We start from the raw sequence: 20264 nt of genomic DNA on the forward strand, positions 1-20264 counted from the left end.
ACCATGGAAATAGGCTTGCATTTGGACAAGTTCTTCTCAATTTTGTAAGGTTGCGCTTAGGGTTCAAAACCTTCGGGGTGAGAAGGTATTAGTAAAAATCCAACGTCCTTTTAATTACATTTTCTCACCACTGCTTACATTATCCTCGACGATCAGTCTCCTTCGCAATAGTTTAGTGTAGCGCAATAGCTTAGTGTATTACCATAGACACTTTCTTTTTTACTTGTATAATCGTTCTGATTCCCATTTCAGACACCAGTTTCTACGCAGTTGATGTTTTAAAGTAGACAAGTACATATGAAGCCTGCCTTCATATAACTTGTGAAAACACTTGTCAAAGCTTATGCGGATTAATTAAGAGAGGCACTTTTGATTTTGATACTATGGCAAATTTCAGGCAGGCAAAAATAATTCGTAACTCAGTCCATTTCTACTTGTAATTCTCAGTCAGGTTTAACATTTTCAAGTTCCTAGTTTCAACAGAGGTAAATTATAACACTCAAGTCAGATTAAAATTGTGCAAATTTTGAATTAGTATGTGGCCCGAATTTGTTAGCTTTTGTGCCTTGCCAATTTAATAGTAAGAGTTTTGGATTATCTTTTTGCCGCTAAAACAATGTACTGTTTAGCTCCTCAATTATTTCGGATCTTTCCTTTGGCCTAACTTGTGTCAATTTTCATAATTGTCAGAATGTAGACCTCTTTAGAGCACAATTCGGAGGAACATTTCTTGTTTCAAACGTCTACTTGATAAAGTTGATTCAGATAAAGTCTATGAAAATATAAATGTGCAAATTAGTGTTTAGATAAAACCACTCAGGTGGATGAGTGTGATGAAGCTATTTCCTTACAAGCAATTGGGAACCAAATAGAAAATGATACATCTTTTTCTTTCAAAATTTCCTTGTTATTATGGAAACGTGTTATTTTTTGCTAAGAAATCAACTTTTGTTTAAGGTTACTCCAAACCTTCGCGGGTGTCCTCCAGAAAAAAATTCTTACCTGCGCTGTTTCCAAGGAAACCCCCACAAACTATTAAACAATAAGATTATGAGCTCGAGATTTCTATTGCGCCCTCGTCACCTATATATATCACGCATAGAAATTGAGAGCGAATAATCTGATTGTTTTAGTATAAATCTACTAGTCGTTCAAAACTTTATCGAAACCCTCTTCTCAGATACTTCGAAAACGCCAAGAAGCAGCCGTTATTTTGCTGGTAAGGGCACACTGCTACGCCACTCACTATCTATCACAGAATAGATAGTGGGTAGCGTAGCCAATCAGAGAACAGCATTCGCGATAGAACGTCAGTAGATTTATATTAAATATCAATAGAAAAATAATTAAATGTAGAATTCGGTAAAATTATATTCTGTTTTGCCGATTGCTTTCTAAAGGCGGCTGAAGCCGTTAACGCCAAAATGACCTAGTGACATTCCGGCGAATTAATCGGGTATTAAATGCGATCATTGTGCAGTGTTAATCACAAAGCATCAATCTCTGAAAGTGTGTCGGCAGTTTTCTTTTATTTCTGTTGGTTATCATTTTATAGATCTGTCAAGTTCCGCTATCGAAAAATTCGCGTAACGTGTTGCGTTAGAGGCCGCCACAAGAAAAGTGTTGAGAATGGAAGAATTTGCCGACATACTTTTTTCCCTTACCTATCAGTAAATGAGGAGGGATTCTTTAGAAAAACGAGTGCGAGTTTTCGCCTTTTAAAGATTTATAAACATGTCACGCCTTCTCAGAGGGATATGTCAACTCAAAAAGCCGCCAGCCAATGTACTAACAGAACCCCTATTGTTCACAGTATGCAAACTGGAGCTTCGCGGGAAAGCGATAGTGTTTCAGTCACGTTTTAGGCGCACATGTCTTAAGCCGGTGGTCAACAATAAAGAACAAAACAGAAGTTAAACGATGCGCAACAAACAAAAAGAAATTATGGAGCAATTGCCGAAGCGTAATTACAAGAAGTCATTCTTGATGGACATGAAATCTAAAATTGGAAGTATTTGATATAGGATCTTTCTCTCACGTTGACGGTTTATTAACTTTTATTAAAAAATCTTTTTCTTAATAACACGCGCACGTTTTAATGTTTTATTTTCATTTTTTGGAAAATGTTACCTTAACCCTTTGAATACCAACTACGCATATATGAGTAATTAATAGTCGTGCTCTTTGTACCACTTGTGACGTCATCAATTTAAATGTCATCAGATATTCTTTATAAGCAGATAGTAGTACTAGGCTAGGCCTTTCCGCATAATGGTCAGGTTTAGATTCCGACGTCGCAAATCGAAAAACAACGTTATCAGTTTTGGTGCAAAAACGGTGGTAAAATGGTCCACAACGCCTATGATTGATCAAGGTCCATTTCTAGGCTTCGCCCGTAATTAACATCCCACTTTTCACTGCAGCCAGAAAGAACATACAATGCAAAAAGTAGCCAGTGTAAAAGGGCCGAGAAAAACAGAAAGGAAAGGGGCAACGAACAAAATTGAGAAGGGTTAATGGCAAAAAAAAAAAAGAAGTCCAAATTTTGGCTTATGCGCATGCCCGGAATTGAAGTTTTGCTCAATTTTGTACCTAATCCTCGAAAAATCTCTCCTTTTAGTAAAGAAAAGCTTTTTTTAGCAAAACTTAGGCTTATTTAGAGTCATGGCAGCTAAAAAACCTGACTAAACGGTTAAAAACGGTACTTTTTGGCGAAAGTTTGGTATTCAAAGGGTTAAGGGGGTATGGTACCCTAAAATATGGCGATGTTCATGAAAAATTCAATTTCTTGGAAATACAAGACTTAAGACCCTGAGAACGTGACCAAAAATATAGATTATTTTTAACTTATATGAACGAAACTATTTAGAAAAAAACTTTTAAGACATACACAACTCGATTGGTATAATTATTTGTGAAAAGCTTTGCCTCAAATTGCCATCACAGGCTCATTCATTTCCCTTATGACAGGAATATTTCCCACAACTGCGGTAACTTTTTACAAAATAGAACAACCATTGCACCCCCTCCCCCGAGATCCAATCTGCACCCCACCTCCCACTATTTGTGGCTCGTTAAATGCTTAATACTTCGCGTGAGAAACTTAAAGTGCATTTTTCTCAAAAGTTTACTTTTGTACCGACTGACTTCGCGCCAACATTTCCACTTTGCAAGGTTTTTAAGTAGAATTCCCGAAACTTGGGCTGATCAAAGACCAATAGTGTCGTGACATGAGATGATTTGTCCACTGGGTGTGGTAAAAAATAAGGTTATTTCCAAATAAAGCTGCAAAAAGCACTGAAAATAAGAGTTAACTGTCAAAAGGTAGGTTCATTGCACAGAACAAAACAGAAACTTACATGATATGCTTATTTGACAGTCAAATCTTGTTTTGTAAAAGAGCAGGAAGTGTTGGCGTCAATACTGTAAAACACTACTTCAAAAGGCTGTGGCTGGTTTCCATAGCAACCATTTTGAGTAAAACTCTAGAAATTTAATTTCTCTTCTTGAGTGCAATAGCTCACAATTGATCTTTCTTCACCATATTTAAACAAACTTTTTGGTCCATTTGAGGGTACCATACCACCTTAAATAATGAACTTTAATTTGGTAGAAAAAAGGAAAATTTGGCAAAAGTAGCCCCGCGAAGGTTTGGAGTAGCCTTAAATTTAGCTATTTCTTTCTGTTAGGATAGCAAGCATGCCAAACAGCAGCAACACGTCACAAGATATCGATCTTTCATCATATTACCTTCGCATGGCTCCACCAACACGGGCGGAAATAACATGGAGCGTGTTCCTAGGTGTTGTTGGAATAATAGCACTTGTCACAAACGTCCTCACTATAGCTGCTTTCACCCAAAAGAGGCTCCGACGACCTCCCCACTACTTACTTATCTCACTGGCTTGTGCTGATTTCATGGTTGCATCCATATCAGTACCGATATATATCTGTATCAACCTGGGTGTCGCCAAGGTGACGTTGCGATCAAGAGCGGCATTCTGGTTCTTCGATTTCCTATCAGGCATGGCTTCAATATTCACTTTGGCAAGTATCTCACTCGAACGACTATTCGCCATGGGGTGGCCACTTCGTCACAGAGTTACCTCACCGCTAACATACGCTGTTTTCATTGCAATACCTTGGATTCTTGCATTGATAGTGGCATCTTTGCCCTTGTTGGACATGTTCAGGTTATTGCCACACCTTTTCATGTTTCACGTGGTGCTAGCATCGTGTTCCTTTCCAATCGTAGTGACTACCATAGCTTACATAACGCTTTGGTTTAAGGTGAGAACAAGCCATGCATCTGGACACGAACGAAGCAGAGAAAAGGACAGGCGACTGGCGATCACACTTGTTATCGCTTCTGTCATTTTCCCATTTACCTGGCTGCCTTATCCAATTGTACTAAGCATTATGAATCTCTGTTTAAAGTGTGTTTTTTCTGACATAAAACTGTTTAAGGATCTTACTATGATAAGTAAGTTTATGCACTTAGCTAATTCTTTTATGAATCCTCTTGTGTATATCTTACGAATTCCTGAGTTTCGTGGAGCTATTCGTGATTTAATCTGCTGTTATCGTCCGTTTCGACGCGTTGGCGTTACGCCATTGGTAAACGCGAGGGCAAGGAATGAAGCTACACAATTATCATCTTTTGGTGGTAGCTATGGTAACTAGTAAATTTAGTCTAAGTGTAAATGTAAGTTTAAGCGCAAGTTCAAGTAATATATCAAACACGAAAGACCGTGTTTGACCAGTCCAAACACTGAGAAGACAGCGTAGCCGTGATTCGGACACTCGCATTTAGAGGTCGTGAAAAATTTGACTATTTATTTTAGTTCAAAATTCCTGATACAGTTTGATAGCTAACTCTATAAGCCTTAATTTGTTATGGAACAATCTTAGAGAGCCCTCACTAACAGTGACTCTTTCTGAAGCTGCTAGCCACATATATATTCTTTCCTGTTATTTTATAGACAAAAAGATGATAATGTAATCTATTTTTTATTTACCGTCATTAAGAAGAAAACAACTTTTTTCATTGTTCCTTTTTTTTCTTTTCTTTTTTTTGTTCTTGTAATTTCTTTGGACCACTCGGAAATGGATTTTTACTTAAATTTAAAGCCGTTTTATTGGAACTTGTTTTTCTCATTTCTTATTAAAACTACCTTAATTCGTCAATCAACTCCGAGAAACTGGGAAGAGAAGATCCAGCATCCAGCTTCCAGACATGAGTCTATATCTATCATAGATAATTATAACATAGCGCGCGCGCTTGTCCTATCTAATTCCTATTGAGCCATCATGAACGAAATCTCTTTTTACCACAATTGTTACTAATTTCGCAATCTGATCGGCTAATTTGCCGTTGTCGATAAGAGTCCAGACAACGCGGTACGCGTCAATGCGTCACGTAATGCCGTTTTCAGCTCGCGCTCTGAAAAAAAACATTTTCTTTGACGTTGATGTTGTGGTAAAAATCAAATCGAAATGTGGTTTAGCGTGGTCTGTAGTGTTATCGACAACGATACGCGTCATCACAGTGGTCAAAATTTGTCCTGGACCCACGAGGCGCAGCCGACATTTTGACACAACATTTTGACTTGATGCATCAATAGTTTAAAACATAGCGCGCGCCCTAGTCCTATCTAATTCCCATTGAGCCATCATGAGCAAAATCTCTTTGTACGCACGGCCGTACGTATATAAGATGACGTGTGCAGTTTCAATTTAGCTGCAAAAGTTCCGTCGAGTTTAGTGCAAGTTCCTTTTGATTAAGTTTCGGCAAAGTGAAGTTTGTCTACATTTTCATCGAGTATTTTTGACTTTGTCTGCTTACATTTTCATTGTAATTAATTCGAGGAAGCCAAGTTTTTATCAGTGACAATTTTACGAGAAACAAGGTTAAGCGTTTTCGTTCAACCGCTGCTCAACTGATTGTGGCGTGTTAGGATCCTAATGGCCTTTGTTTTTCTTCACCGTACATTGTGAGAAGTTTGTAGTCAGTCAAAAATAAAACATGACTTAGCACCCAAGTTGCTGTCGCCATGTTATGAAAGAATTGGTTCATGCTTGTAGCTGTGCGTATATCGAGTTATGGATGCACTTGGAAAGTTTGAAGAGCACTCAAGAAGCTAGAGTTGCTCTCGGCTGTCGCCTCGAGCAACTCTTACGCTTCTTTCGTGCTCTCCAAACTTCCCGCGTGCATCCGTAACTCGATATACGCACACTAAGCATGAACCAGTTCTTAAAGAAACAACAGTTATTTGAATGGCTGAATGGAAGATAGAACCGCGGTTCATCTATTTGCAAGTCAACACGCACCCGCTGATGAGAGAGTGTCAAAAAGTTGTCCTTGATAATAAAAGACGTGACAAATACAAGGATGCCGGATTTGTTACCCTACACATCAGTGTTATTTCAGGACATTCAGGACATTTCTGGCAGTTATCTAAAAATAAATTGAGAAGGATCGCCTTGTGAATAAGGTTTATATGGGAGATTAACTCTCTTACTCTTCATCTTCTCTTGTCCGTTGAGAATGTTAATGCTTCTACACTTTATTTACGTTACATAAAGCACCGGGCAGAGAAATAAACGTCATGCACTATAGATTATAGTCGTTGGTTACAACACTGTACAACTACTGTTCATCTTAATCTTACTAGCTCGTTTAAGGATAACAGCATGTTGGTTTTTACTAAGTTACCTTGGAAATCAACCTGAATCGTTCTCGTCTAGCAATGATCGTCGGACTGAATTTCTTGTCCTGCATGTCTAGTTCCCAACTTTGTCTTTCGTCAGTACACCGACCAACAACGTGCAGTTCATAACTAAGCTGCTTGCGATGTAGCACGACATTCATTCACTCGATTACCTTGTGGATTAAACCGCTCAATTCTTTTCGGTCTTCATTTCGGAGATTTCGCCGCCATGTCATATTTCTGCCCTGCCTTACAAGTCAGACTAACTGATGTACCATTAGGTAATGTGTTGGGTGACCTTGTTGCTTATATTTCAATTTGAAGAGCATCTAGCCGGGAAGAAAAGAGAAATTCTCAAACTCAGTATTAATTAATCAAGTTTATTTAAGGGAAATCAGAGCAGTGGCTGTGACTACACATGTACCTCCTTCGTGAGTGTGTTACATAAGGTCTCATATGACTTCACTTAACGTACGTTTTCACTATTTTATTTCTCCGTTTTCTCCTTGGTTTAGCTAAACAGTTAAGGAAGTGTTTTATTTAATAAATCTCCAAACCGGCAGCTGGAAGTTGTCAAAGATACTCCGCTGCGCGTCGTAAGTTCAGCCCTCTTCTCGGTGCTTGGAAAGGTGATGAAATGCCGTCTCTCTTGTTTGACATGGGTTCAAACACGGCAAAGTTCATATTGCCCAAGTAGCGGGAATATAACATTTTGCGATGTTACGACGGAGTAGGTTAGCTCCATTCTATATTTGAAGTCTTGATTTGCATGAATGGAAGGCTAGGGACTTGAGAGTGGCTTTTAAATCTCTCATTTTGACGAGCTCCGCGAAAGGATCAAGTGAACAAAATCCTGCGTTGTGATTGACTACCTGTGCAGCCAAGCTGAAAGAAAAGCTCTTGGACAATATCCTGCCATCTTAACCACACGCTTGGTCAATGTCTCATATACATGACTTAACCAGTTGGTTATGCAAGTCTTAAGAATACCCACGGAACACTCACATTCTGCAGTGTTGCAATACTGGCAAGTAACGGATGGCAAAATCGATAAATCATATGACGTGACAGGTAAAATTACTCAGTGGCTTGAAGATATGAATTTTATTTTCTAGTGTTTAAGGTGGCTCCCTATAGTTTTACGATTGCACGCGCGCATAGGACGAAAGCTCAAGTAATCTGAGCGCGCTCAAAGGAAAAAGTAAGTGTTTTTCGATTTTTATGACGTCAACGTACACGAGGACAAAAAGCAAAGCTGACAGTGAATTTTCTCGCGTTTCCTTCGGTGATTTTTTTTAAACTTGGCTCAGTTGTAACCACATACAGTTCCTGTAAAATACGATTTTTGTTGAACTCTGTCATAGCTAATCTAATATATTTAGAAGAATGACAAATTAAATAAATAAATATTTATATAGCGCCTATCCATGCCTGCTCTAGGCGCTGTACAATTCGCCAAAATGAGCTGTACTAATCTTAATAATTAAAAATGTGCATTTAAGAAAGTAATAAAAAATAAAAATCGCTAAGAATAATAAGTTTTCTTAAAAAGATGAGTTTTGAGTTTAGGTTTAAAAGAACTTAGATTGTCACATGAACGGATAGAAACAGGTAGACTGTTCCAGAGTTCAGGAGCGGAAACAGCAAAAGCTTGAGGACCATACGTCTTCAGGTGAAAATTCGTGGGGTTAAGAAGTAATAAGTGTGATGATCGGAGGATTCTGGAAGGTTGGTAGTACGTTACTAGATTTTGAATGTAGACAGGAGATTGTAGACAGAATATTGCAAAAACCGTGTGAACAGCCTTGAATTTTTACCAATTCAAAATGTCAGGCAATATAATTTCCATGATGTGGCAAAGGATGAAAAAATTTCACTGAAGGAAAGTATAAATATTTAAAAGTTTAGGCCAAAATGAGGAATATATCTGCCTGTCGTTGGGTGAGATGTTACCATGGTAACGGCCTTAATCCAAAAATTGACATCCAAAAAATAAGCTTTATTTTAACAGTACCCATACTGGTAAATCTCTACAGGGAAAACTTTAAGAGAAATTAACTTAGTTTCCTTTTCCATCTCGCGCTCTATAGGAAGGGTGTTCGTAAATACTCTACGGAGCCACCTTAAAACATCACTTGCTGCGCTCGTTCATAAAATGTTGTTTTTACCGATTGAAAATAAAATTCGCGTCTATTCTCGCCGTGCAATATCCTCTATATAGACCCATGTATGTAAGGGTGCATAATAATCGAAAGATGCACTCTCATGGCGAGAATATAGTAAAATTCGCTTCGTTTGAGTTTCGCGACAATGTTATGTTTTCAGCTATGCATCCTCGAGATCCTCGAGTTATGATGTCAAAAACGCAATATCTTTACCGTCAACCGTCAAATGAGCAAGTCAATATTAGCCGTCAAATGCCTCAGGTATCCTTAATTGAGAACTAATCGATTGACTTAAATGGGGTCAAGTTATGCTGTTTATAATTGATTACATCTCAAAAATACATTGTGCAAGTCCTTTACTTCTAGTATCGGGTAAAACCGATTAATATAGGTAGCAGTATTATTATGGGCAAAATTGTATTCTTTTATGAAAAATTAAAGCCAAATTTACGCTTTAATTTCGTGTTATAAACGTCATTTCGAACTTAACCGTCAACCCCCCATTGAGACCCTCCCATATGAACGTGATTCCGCGAAAGTTCCCGCGCGCGATTTTTGTCCGTGACGCGTTCGTTTTGACCCAAAGAAACTCGGAACGAAAGAGAATCCAACATGGCGGTGGATGATTAGGTTTTGCTAATACAAACATATTTTGAAGCTAAAGCTGTGGCGAAGAGGCCTTTTGTGATATCAGTTGAGTTTTGAAAGGTATTTTACTTCGTCTGGCTGGATTTGGTTCCACGGAAAATGGCTGCAGCGGCTGCAAAACACTAAAACAGAAACCACGTTGACCAATAACGCTCACGTTCCGACAACAGCCGACACAACAGCCTGGCATTCCTCGCTAATACAAGAATCCTACCCAAGGTAAACTAAGACATAAGAGGTAGTGTTTAAGATAGTTTTTCTCCGGGTCTTTTCTCGCTTGCTATTGCCCAAGTAAGCATTTAACTTGGCTGAATAAAATACTTTAAGTGCTTTTTTCTTCATGCCCGCGGGAAATTTAAATTTCTAACATTTGGCACGCGCTCGATCTGTTGCTTTGAACAGGAATATCGGAGAGTAGGCTTAATGTTTGTTTGAGTTTTTATTGCACAAAAGTAAATTCGAACCCCTTGATCCTTTTAGGCAATGCTATAGGTACTAGAAGATGCCCGAATGGGAGTGAGTGTAATTTGCATAATATCCTGATCATGGGTGGCAAATTACTCCTTCATTTTAGCGCGAAATTTCAGCTTCAATAAGATACATTACTCGATTCTGATTGGCTGAGAGCAGTGCAGTTTAAGTGTAACACCAGTGCAAATTACACATCATAATTCTGGATTATGACTGGCTGAAGGAAATTTTCTAAGCCAATGATATCAAGTGAAATAATGATGAAAGTGAGTTTTGCAAAAAGGTGAATTGCACTTGCTGAAGTGGCTCGTGCAATTTCAGCTTTTTGAAAAACTCAATTGTGCAAATTAATTCCAAATTAAACTCAAAACTGTATGATTACCTAGCCAGGAGTCATTTTGTTTCTTTTATCATGCACATTTGTGGTGCCAAGTTTCAAGAACACTGCTTCAATATTTCAAGAGATATTACAAGTTTATTTAGTATTTTACCAATTTTTAGTTCCAAACAATAATTATGATGTCATTACTGCTCTAATTTGCGTAATAGAAAAACGTCAATATCTCTAAAACGAAAATAGATATTTCAAAAAGAAAGACGCCATTTTTCTGTATTTTGAAAGGCGTTTCAAATAAGCAGATTAAAATGATTTTTCATGTCATATACACTTAAAGCAAACATCCTACAATAGGTAGCAAAAATGCCATGACAATCTGGTGTGAAGCTTACTTTGACACAGTGTGACCCCCCTTTGAAAAATCCTGGCTATGCCCCTGCATCCCATTCTTTTGGTTGGGGAATACTTTGTATGAACCAATGTTTCTCCGAGTGCAGGGGTCTTTTGCCCCGAAGATGACTTAATTAGTCCAAAATTTTAGGTTTGATTTTTGATTTTTCCTAGCTTACGTGTAACTTTTTAGCCTTGTAAATAGCATCTTTGTACCAAATAATTTTGTCTGGTGATTGAAGTGAAGTAATAACTTTACTCACACCACAAGCATGTATTATTAGGTCATGATGTATGCTGAAGTTTACTGACTTTGATTATTAGGGTGTCTTTGCTACAATTTAGTTAACATATAACAACATAGAGATTACATTTTACAGTGCTCTCTCTATTCACCAGTTTAACATTTGTTTACCTTCTCATCATCCATCCAGGTTGAATAATGACAATGACAGCTTGTCTGAAAATGTAGCACTAAATTCATGCTAGAATAACTTATATTGACAGCAAGTATAACAAGCGATGTACTCTGACTCTTTCATTCATGGTGAGTGATAATTATAATTATAATTCATGTTAGATCACATGATGTTTATATGTTGTGGTTCAATTTCATGCATGGTTCAATTTGGTATGTATTTTCCTTTGTCCTGGTGTGTGATAATGTGTTGTCAGTAATGTACATGAAACAAAAGAAAATACCAAATCCAGGTACTAGGGGTAATATTGAACCACAACATATATATCTTAGAAGTGCCTTTCTTATTATGACAACCAAATGTTTATGATTAGCAGTCACTTCGGTTATACAGTGGAACCGCATTAATCTGGTCACCAATGGGACACAAAAATCTGGCTGTATTAATGGGTTGCAAGCCTGTATTAAAGGGGTTCTTTAGGTAAAAAAAAAAAAAAAATGACTGACTGAGCTTTTTGTTTAGGCCAGAATAAAGAAGCCATAACAATGAGGTGGCCATATAGTAGTGTCACCGTAAGGTGGGGTTCCACTGAATGATGGTCAGTAATGTACACATCTACCAAGTTGTCTACTATCTACTTGAAATTTTTTTGCTCCAGTTTCAGGTAATCATAAAAAAGGAATGGCCTAGAAACCCAAAATGACCAATGCTGCTTTCAGCAAATTCATTAGGTGTTAAATTTGGATGCATATTGAAACAATACCATTGCATTTAATAGTATCTAATTACAAAGGGAGTGTGCAAGGCTTAATATTATTATTTTGATTTTTGTTTTAAAAATTTTACTGAAAGATTATCAAAACGTTTAAAAAACTATTACCAATTGTTAATCTTCACTCCCCAGAGTCAATGATACATCAGTGATAAAAATATAAAATGTAAAATTTTACTGTAACAAACTGGTTCAAGTAATGTTGAAGGTTGTTACTTATAAATGTATTTTAATAAGTGTATCAAACTGTATGGAAGATGGGCACCCAGGATGTCTGGGGACCTCCACTTTGATTAGCCTACCCCTAGACAGCAAAACACCCCCATGGCTAGTAATCCCCACAAACCAGCCATGGGTCCCACATGTGCTCATCCAGGCACCTGTCATACTGAAATAACAGTGGAAATGGGGTTTGGGGGGAGGGGCAGAAAAAGACGAGGCAAAATAACTACAGTAGGAGCTCCAACGACAAACCGCTCAACTAAATATACTCCATGGTTGAACTTGCTACAATGTGTACTATGATGGGGTGCACTGCGCTTGCACCGATATCCAAGAACAACTGACTGCCTGATGAATGCCAGCTTCTCTTTGTTGTTAATTTAGTTAAATTGCATTTAACTGCATTTACCAGCTGCATCAAGCTCACAACTCAGTTGTGAACCCCCATGCCAGGCTGCAGGGACCTCTGAGCTGACAGAAAGGCAGCCTGGAGCCTAAGGGGCTCATAGCTGGGGAATCTCAGCCAAAGAACCATTGATATCTACAGCTGTCCCCTCATTTCATGAGTGGGCAAAACTGAGATGAGTGGGGATTGTGGTCCAAACCCGACAGCAAAGAAAGGGCCTTGGTTTGGGAATTATTTGACATGGCAGGCATCCAAACCAGGGTGTGGAAGTTGTAAAGGTCAGGAGTCATTATTGACCAGTCTTTCAGGCCTGTGGCAGTAGCATCCTTGTCCACCTGGTCAGCTGAGGAGTTCACAAAATAATGCAATAGATAGTAAAGGCTTCTATCCAGTTTAGGATATCTTGAATTTCTACAGTTCTCTTGCAAGACGGGGCAACCACCAGTTTGCCCTCCAAAAATATATGCATCTCAAACTTGGTTGCCCTGAGGTTGTCTGGAAAAAGGTGTGTCAGCTGGTGGTGATTTTGAGCACCAACTTGTGTTGGATGGGAAAATAGTCCGGGCCAATTACAAAATCTTTTCCGATCACAGGCGTATTTCTACTCCCCCTGGACGGGATGCCAGACCATCACGGGTCACTGCCCCGCAATTTGTCAGGTTTCCCCAACGATTCGCTGGTACCCATTTATACTCCTGGGTGGAGAGAGGCACTGTGAGAGTTAAGTGTTTTGCCCAAGAACACAACACAGTGTCCCTGACGAGGGCTCAAACCCAGACCGCTCTAATCATGAGGCCACCATGGCTCCACAAAATAGCAAGGAGCTCATCACTCAAAAAATCACTCAACTATGCCATGCTTGAACATGCTACAGCTTTACATACATGTGTAATGTACGACGATGGGGCGTACTGCACCTACGTTAACATCCAAGAACTGCTGACCAGAACAGCTCAAAATAAAGAGGATCCCAATACTGTGGTGGTAAGTTGGAAGGGGGTGGGGCAAAGGGCTGAGTTTGGGGGTTGCTTACCAGATCTTCTACCATATAGTGGTACAAGTAACCTCAGTTGGTAACTGCTGTAACTTACAATATTATAATTTTAGAAAGTAAGTTAATGTCATATCTCATGAGATAAAAATTAATGCTCTCTGGTTTGCATCTTAAAGGTCCTGATCATGATTGAGAGTCAAGACCAAAATGTAAACTGAGTGAGTAATTCACCCAAAATTAATGGAGGATGTGTCTAAATGAGGCTCGAACTTGAGGCCAGTCAAGATGGAGTGTGGATGAGATACAGGAGAGTTAAAAGTCATGGTAAGTGTGTTTTGGCAGTGAGATCATTCTTGGATCTGTCATAAGCTCATCTGAAGTTGGCTAGTCAGAGAATCTAAGTAGCCTCCCTTAGTTTTTAGTGCAGAGTACACTATTTGGATGGTTTTGGGGGCTGCCTTCCACTAATTAGGAAATAAGGCACTAAGGTGTAAACTTTAATGTTTGTTTAATTAATTAATCTCCATTAATTAATTAGTCTACAGGTAAGGAAGTGGTGGGTGTGGCATGGGAAAGGTACATGTGTACCCTACGTAAAACATGTTCCAACTATGTCAGTTAAGTGTGAACATTGCAAGGCTATATATTTGTTCCAAGTAACCCCTTGCTCTCCTTGTGGTACTACAGTATTCTCTTTATAACAAACCCAATTTGCTCTAAATGCATAATTATGCAGACTAGGTAGCGTTCGGGTCTTATATATTAGGTGGAGGATACGTTTCATACAGAATCACACACAAATGTTGAGTGGGTTTCCTTATGGTAGAACCCAACATGTAAGAGGCATGGGTTCTAGCATCCTTAGTGTTATACACTAATATGTTTCCACACGGTTTTTTGTGTGGGATTTCCCACACTTTGTCAACGCCAGCGATATTTATTTATTTATTTATTTGTCCATGAGAGCAAAGCATTTGTCACATGGTTTCTACTTGGTGTGTAGACTGGGTTCCTCTGGCAAAAGGTTGAGTGTTTTTGTGCGGCAGCCATTAGTGTGATTACTCTTAGGGGGTGTTGGTTTTTGGCAAATTTTGACTTGTTTTTGAGACTTGGAGGGAGTGTTAGGCCTTAGGTCGTTGTGTTTTTCAGACACTCGCTGCCATATTTATTGTTGACGCGCCATTTATTATAAGGTGGGTAAACATTCGCTTTCTCTGTATGCGCAAAATTCTTGGATGAATAAGGAACAATCAGTCAGTCATACAACAATCATACGAAGTTCCAGTTCTCAGACAGAACCTTCTGTAATTACATATTTAAATTATGTCACATTGAAATTCCTTCGATCAGATGAAAATCCCGACAATTTCTGCTGAAATGAAATTCTAGTCATATGCTCTAGTAAACATTGTGCATGTCACGCTGCATAGTCTACAACTGTCGGAAGAAAAGTTACGCTTGATTGTTTTCATTACTTTCAACTCCCGTCTATTGCTGAAGTCAGCATTTTTTATATCAACAACTGAAGTTTTACGGACAGATATAACATAATGACAAAGCCCAGTGTTTCCCTGTGCATTTATGGTTAGCAAGTTGAGGTCCTCTCAACTGATAGACCATGATTTCTTGATACGTTACGTGACGGTGCAGTTTCCTTAGACTCACAAGTTTAAAAGGACTAAATATTTGCATTTGCCTTCAAACTTCATGCTAAACATTTTCTAGTCATGTTAGCACAAAAGCTAATTTGTAAAAGTATAATTTATGTACAGTTTTCTCAGCTGGAAGCACGAATATTAGCTGACATTTGCAATCGGAACTGATTTATTGTAAACAAACTCCCTGCAACCAGCGACCGATTCTAATATTTCCGCTGATGAATAAAAGTAGACAACATTTCTGATGCCGTTCCATGTGCATTAAGGTGGGGGCAGGGGAGCGTCTGTGTAAGAGCTGAGACTAACTGAACTATTTGTCTCCACTGGAACTAATCAACACATCCCAGGACAAATGTAGCCCATAAAATAAGGCTGTTCCCACAGTAAACATCCCCAAGCCAACGCGATTCAAAAGTTGTGTTTGTGGATCGGAGCTGTTTTATTGTAAACAAACTCCCTGCAACCAGTTATGTAGCATGTCATCTGGCATCCCGACAAAACAGGCCATGTTATTGTTGATTGCATGGTCCAGAATCACAATCAAAAACTAAACCTTCTCATGTGCATTGCTTTTCGATGATGTCATTTGTTTTCACCCCTGCTGCGAAAAAGAAGCCTTACCTGCAAAATGTGTTTACTTTAATGACTCTTTCAATGACCCCCCTCTCTCCCTAATGACTTGGGGCTATATATATATCTGCTGACTTTTGTTTTTGTTTGTTTGTTTGTTTGTTTTTTGCTGGATTTTAGTATATGTTGTGAAACAATGGTTACACGGGATTTTGCCAAGGTAACAAAAATGGCACACGGAGGAAAACCATTTTTCCTTTTCGGTGACATATTAATGACAAACGGAGAAACGTGATTTGCTTGCAATACCTTGGACATCAAAACACCAATGCAACTTGCTACATCGAATGTCAAGGGCACTGCATGTGATCTTTTTGATGTATCCACAGGTATTAACCACGGGAAATTTACCTCCGCATATATTGGTCATACTCACTAAATGCAGTTTCCCGTGGTAAAAGGGTCATTTACCATGGTAAAGAGTTCCGTGTAACTGAACCCTAAGGGAGCGAATTTCCTGGAAACTAAAGTCCAAACATATTTCTCATGTAACCGTTTTTTCGTCTGCAGCTTGGGATCTTATAACCAGGACTCTACAATATCTTTACTTGACGAGCATCACTACAAAATGACAAAATGTATAAATATTCACTGTAAAGCTACAATTCCTCTGATTCATCCATAGTGCATCAACTCTTATTTGACTGAAATCCCACACAAGTTCGCATTGCGGACCTATTTTTATATGTAAGGTAGGGCCACTTGTCCCTTTTTAGGGTAAAAATGAAATGTATCTTTTAGAATTACCCACAGGTCGGTTCAAAAAATATCATCTGCTGTCTTCAAACTGCAATAGTATGTTTGTCAGGGTGTAAATAAGGAAGGAAAATGTAAAGCTTCTCCTTAGTGGCTAGTTTATTTCTTGCCATAATTGCATCTGTAAGAGAGACCAAAAAGTTCCCAATTTAGTGGCTTTAATATTCTGCAAATTGTAAGTTTGTGACAAAAGAAACTAGGAAAGTGCTCAAATAATTATTATTGCAGACTCAGTGGCACTTAATGAAAGCACAAATTAATTTAATCAGTCTTTGAGGAGACTCATTCACCGACACAGGATAATGTCAGCCAAGTAGCACTGTTTACCTTCAATACTTCTTGTTGAAATGTTTCTCAGTTGTATCTGTCAATGTTGTTGTGTATTAATTTTGAATTGTTTATTGTTAACAACAAAGGTGGCAACAGAAAAAGAAAAAGTATTCCACAACTATCTGATAATTAAATTAGTTCTTGTTCATTGGTATTAAGAACATTTGCGTTTCAAGAAAATTCAAAATTGTTTCTCTTCCATTTCTTCGTCAGAAATTTAACTTTCTTTCATTTATGTGTATTTTGGAGAAAACAAGAGTTTCATGTTACATACCTTTGCAAGGAAAACAAAAGTATTGAGTTACAAAGTTGGCGCGAAGAGTTAAATTGTCACGTCTGTTCAACGTATTATTGAATTTAAAATGAAGGAAAATCATCATAAAACACCAGAGTAAAATTTAAAACCTGCCGTGACAGACAGTAATTTGTACAAAGTTTTTGGACCTTGAATGAAAATACAACCTTGAAACATACATACTGCTAAGGGGAAAAGCCCTAACTGACTACCAAGGTAGATACATGTACAAACCGGAAGTGAACTGAGCTGGAGTGAGTACTTATGGGACTACAGTGCAAGAGCTATCAATTGCATTCTGCACTATCTGAGATTGTCTCACTAGTTTCTTACTCTAGTCTAACACAAAGGAATGCAGGAGAGAAAGAGAGCACCTAAAAAAGAAGAATTACCAACCAATCAAGAGAATGACATTCCACAACCAAGTGATTTTGCAGTGTGATTTTACATAACAATCACTTGGATCATAGTTTATCAAAGAAAGTGAATCCATGGCCAGAGTGGATTCGTCGGTTCCTTTGATGCACCATGATCCGAGTGATCTTGGATCACTGATCCTAATCCAGAACACCCCAAAGGAATGCACCCTTTGGGTCTGCACTTTCTGTATTATCTTACAAACACGATTTGTTGTTTTCTAACATGTGTGGACTGTATTTGTGCTTAGCGAGACCACTAAATATTGTAGAGCACAAGAGCGGCCGCTCTGAAGGCATATAGACTGGAAACGAGCCTGCAAAAAACTATTCTGCACTGCTCTTAAGCCTCCAAATCCTGACCTAAACTACAACTAGCCAGTTTCTATTGCAATGTTTATGATATTTCAGTATTTTCGACACATATAATTATGGTACATGTACAATTTCTATTTATTTTTGCTGAAAGGTAATTTCAGACAATCCTGGACAAAAGTGTTGACACATTTGAGCAAAACAAATGCATTCTATCGGTGTCCTTCCGTAATTGAAAAAAAAAACATCTTTTTCGTCAATAGCCAAACCCCCCTCTCCCCCTTTTCAATGTTGAAATATGCTCCTTGGACACTGTCACGTCGTTACAACATTGAAAAGGGGAGAGGGGGTCGAAATGTGAAAATTGCAGATTGAAAAACTCACGTGTTTAACGAAACAGGTTTTTTTCAAGGAGTGTCTCAACTACTTTTGTACATGTTTGTAAGTAATTCCCTGCAGCAATGCATCAACACAAGCAGAATCAGTGGTTCTCACGAGATAACAAATGAGCCAAGTACAAGTTCAAACATGCTGAGACAAACACCTCAAATGTTGAAAAAAATCAAGAATCATCGCAAACACATCTTCAAAGATGAGGCAAACAACATGCAATTGGATTAAGAGGAAATTCAACAAAGCAACTTGAATCACAGACGTCCCAAACTCACGATTCGAGGAATTGATCAAATATTAGTGATTTATGTACGCGTATCGAGTGAGACGTGACTGCCTTAAGTGCATGGTGTTGTGTTAGACATTGGGCCGTTGAGAATTTGAGCGCTCTACAAGGCATTGTATGGAATTTAAAATAATGAAGGATAAAATCGTGGGGGAAAGCTACAACAAACACCTGAAAACCCCTTAAAAACGACGAAATAGGCCAAATGGACAACAGAAACCAGGAAAGGTGAGTACATTTTCTTAATTTTATTCCAAAAAAGTAACATTTTATTTCATTGCGCGATTTTATACTTCGTTACTTTAACTTCCATACACTGCCTTGTAGTGTGCTCAAATTCTCAACGGCCCAGTGTGTGACACAACACCGCGCACTTAAGGCAGTAACATCTCACTCAATACGCATACATAAATCATTAATATTTGATTGATTCCTCGAATCGTGAGTTTGGGACGTCTGTGCTTGAATACCAAATATCTAAGCATACAGTCTGTAACTCTTGTGTTAAGATGTCCTTGGCTGATTCTTATATTTGTTTTTATTGTGTTCAATAAGCTTACCTGTAAGGTATGATTTGATATTGCAGTACCAAGCCTGAGTAAACGCTTTTGGAGTGTCTATGTTGTAGTTACATGTACTGTGCTTGCAAGTTATACTGTATTGTATGTTAAAAACAATCCTGATCACAAATTATTGGAAACGAGTGTGAAATTTGCTCATTTGGCAGGCTTTCAATCAATATACATGTGATTCGTAGACCAACCCGTTCTGAAGACGATTGACATCTTTGTATCTGGGATAAACAGAGAAGGTGTGATTCTTTCCTAAACTTTCTTCTCAAAACACAAAGAGCACGCACAAAATAACACAAGCTGTCATACACTCATCCACAGTTTCCACAGTCTACCACAGGAGACCCGAACACTGTATCAGCAATAACATAATCATTTAAAATAAATCTACTGTCATTTACCTGTGTATTCCTGTCCTGGAGGGGGAAGGGGGTACTCCCTTATATGGGCTATATAGGTATGTGCAGCCCCAAAGGGTAGAGTTTTCCAGCTGTTTTGGTCATAAATATAGGGTATCAATTTTGGCCATTTTGGTCTTAAATAGGGTATGGTTTTAGCACTCTAGACTTGAATTGGGTATGTTTCTTAGAAAGAGCTACTTTTTCATCATTGTCAATAAGACCGTCACCAAAAGCCCTTCATAACTTACAAGTCATGTATGTTTAGGGCAACTGTGCCAGCAGCAATGGTCATAAACAGGGTATCGGATTTTTGGCCAGGTCATAATTAGGGTAGCAAAGATTGTAGATTTTGGTCATAAACAGGGTAAGGGTTTTGGGAAACGGGCCACACACCCCACCCAACTTTTCTGGGAATACCCCTCCCCCCTGTTCCTGTGTCTTTTTGAGCCATTTAGAAGGGATATGAACAGAAGCGAGGTGGTTTACATTTCAAATATCATCTTGTCTGCCGCTTTGTAAATGTGATGCTCCAATTATGTTTGGAGTTTTCATTATCTTCATTAACTATTAACTCTCATTGGGGGAGAGAAAGGAGAAAAGAGACAAGGGATAAAACTAAAATGACACCAATTATTATTTTGGTGCCTAATTCTCTTGTTGCGGAACAAAATCGGCTAG

General features: G+C 38.5%; 1 protein-coding gene and 1 long non-coding RNA gene across 5 annotated transcripts in view; both read left to right on the forward strand.

Annotated features, from left to right (window-relative positions):
* Positions 1-2743: 2743 nt before the first annotated feature.
* LOC110068398 (melanocyte-stimulating hormone receptor-like) lies at positions 2744-5360 on the forward strand. Its single transcript, XM_020775811.2, has one exon. The coding sequence runs from the start codon at positions 3700-3702 to the stop codon at positions 4681-4683; it is 984 nt and encodes a 327-aa protein (XP_020631470.2). The 5' UTR covers positions 2744-3699; the 3' UTR covers positions 4684-5360.
* A 4114-nt stretch (positions 5361-9474) lies between these two features.
* The window catches only part of LOC110064411 (uncharacterized), a 237601-nt gene continuing 226811 nt past the window's right edge, over positions 9475-20264 (forward strand). For 3 of the 4 annotated variants that reach the window (XR_016209239.1, XR_016209238.1, XR_016209240.1), the window contains exons 1-3: positions 9475-9742; positions 11156-11268; positions 13711-13858. This is a non-coding gene — a long non-coding RNA (uncharacterized LOC110064411). The remainder of the gene's footprint in view (positions 9743-11155; positions 11269-13710; positions 13859-20264) is intronic. The other variant, XR_016209241.1, reaches the window with a different exon arrangement.

The sequence above is a fragment of the Orbicella faveolata genome, unplaced genomic scaffold (assembly GCF_042242905.1).
Source record: "Orbicella faveolata isolate gen_17 unplaced genomic scaffold, um_ofav_v1 contig_26, whole genome shotgun sequence".
NCBI classification, from domain to species: domain Eukaryota; kingdom Metazoa; phylum Cnidaria; class Anthozoa; order Scleractinia; family Merulinidae; genus Orbicella; species Orbicella faveolata.

Excerpts from the sequence above, each read along its gene's own strand:
- LOC110068398 (XM_020775811.2), top strand. The coding sequence starts at position 3,700 with ATGCCAAACAGCAGCAACACGTCACAAGATATCGATCTTTCATCATAT.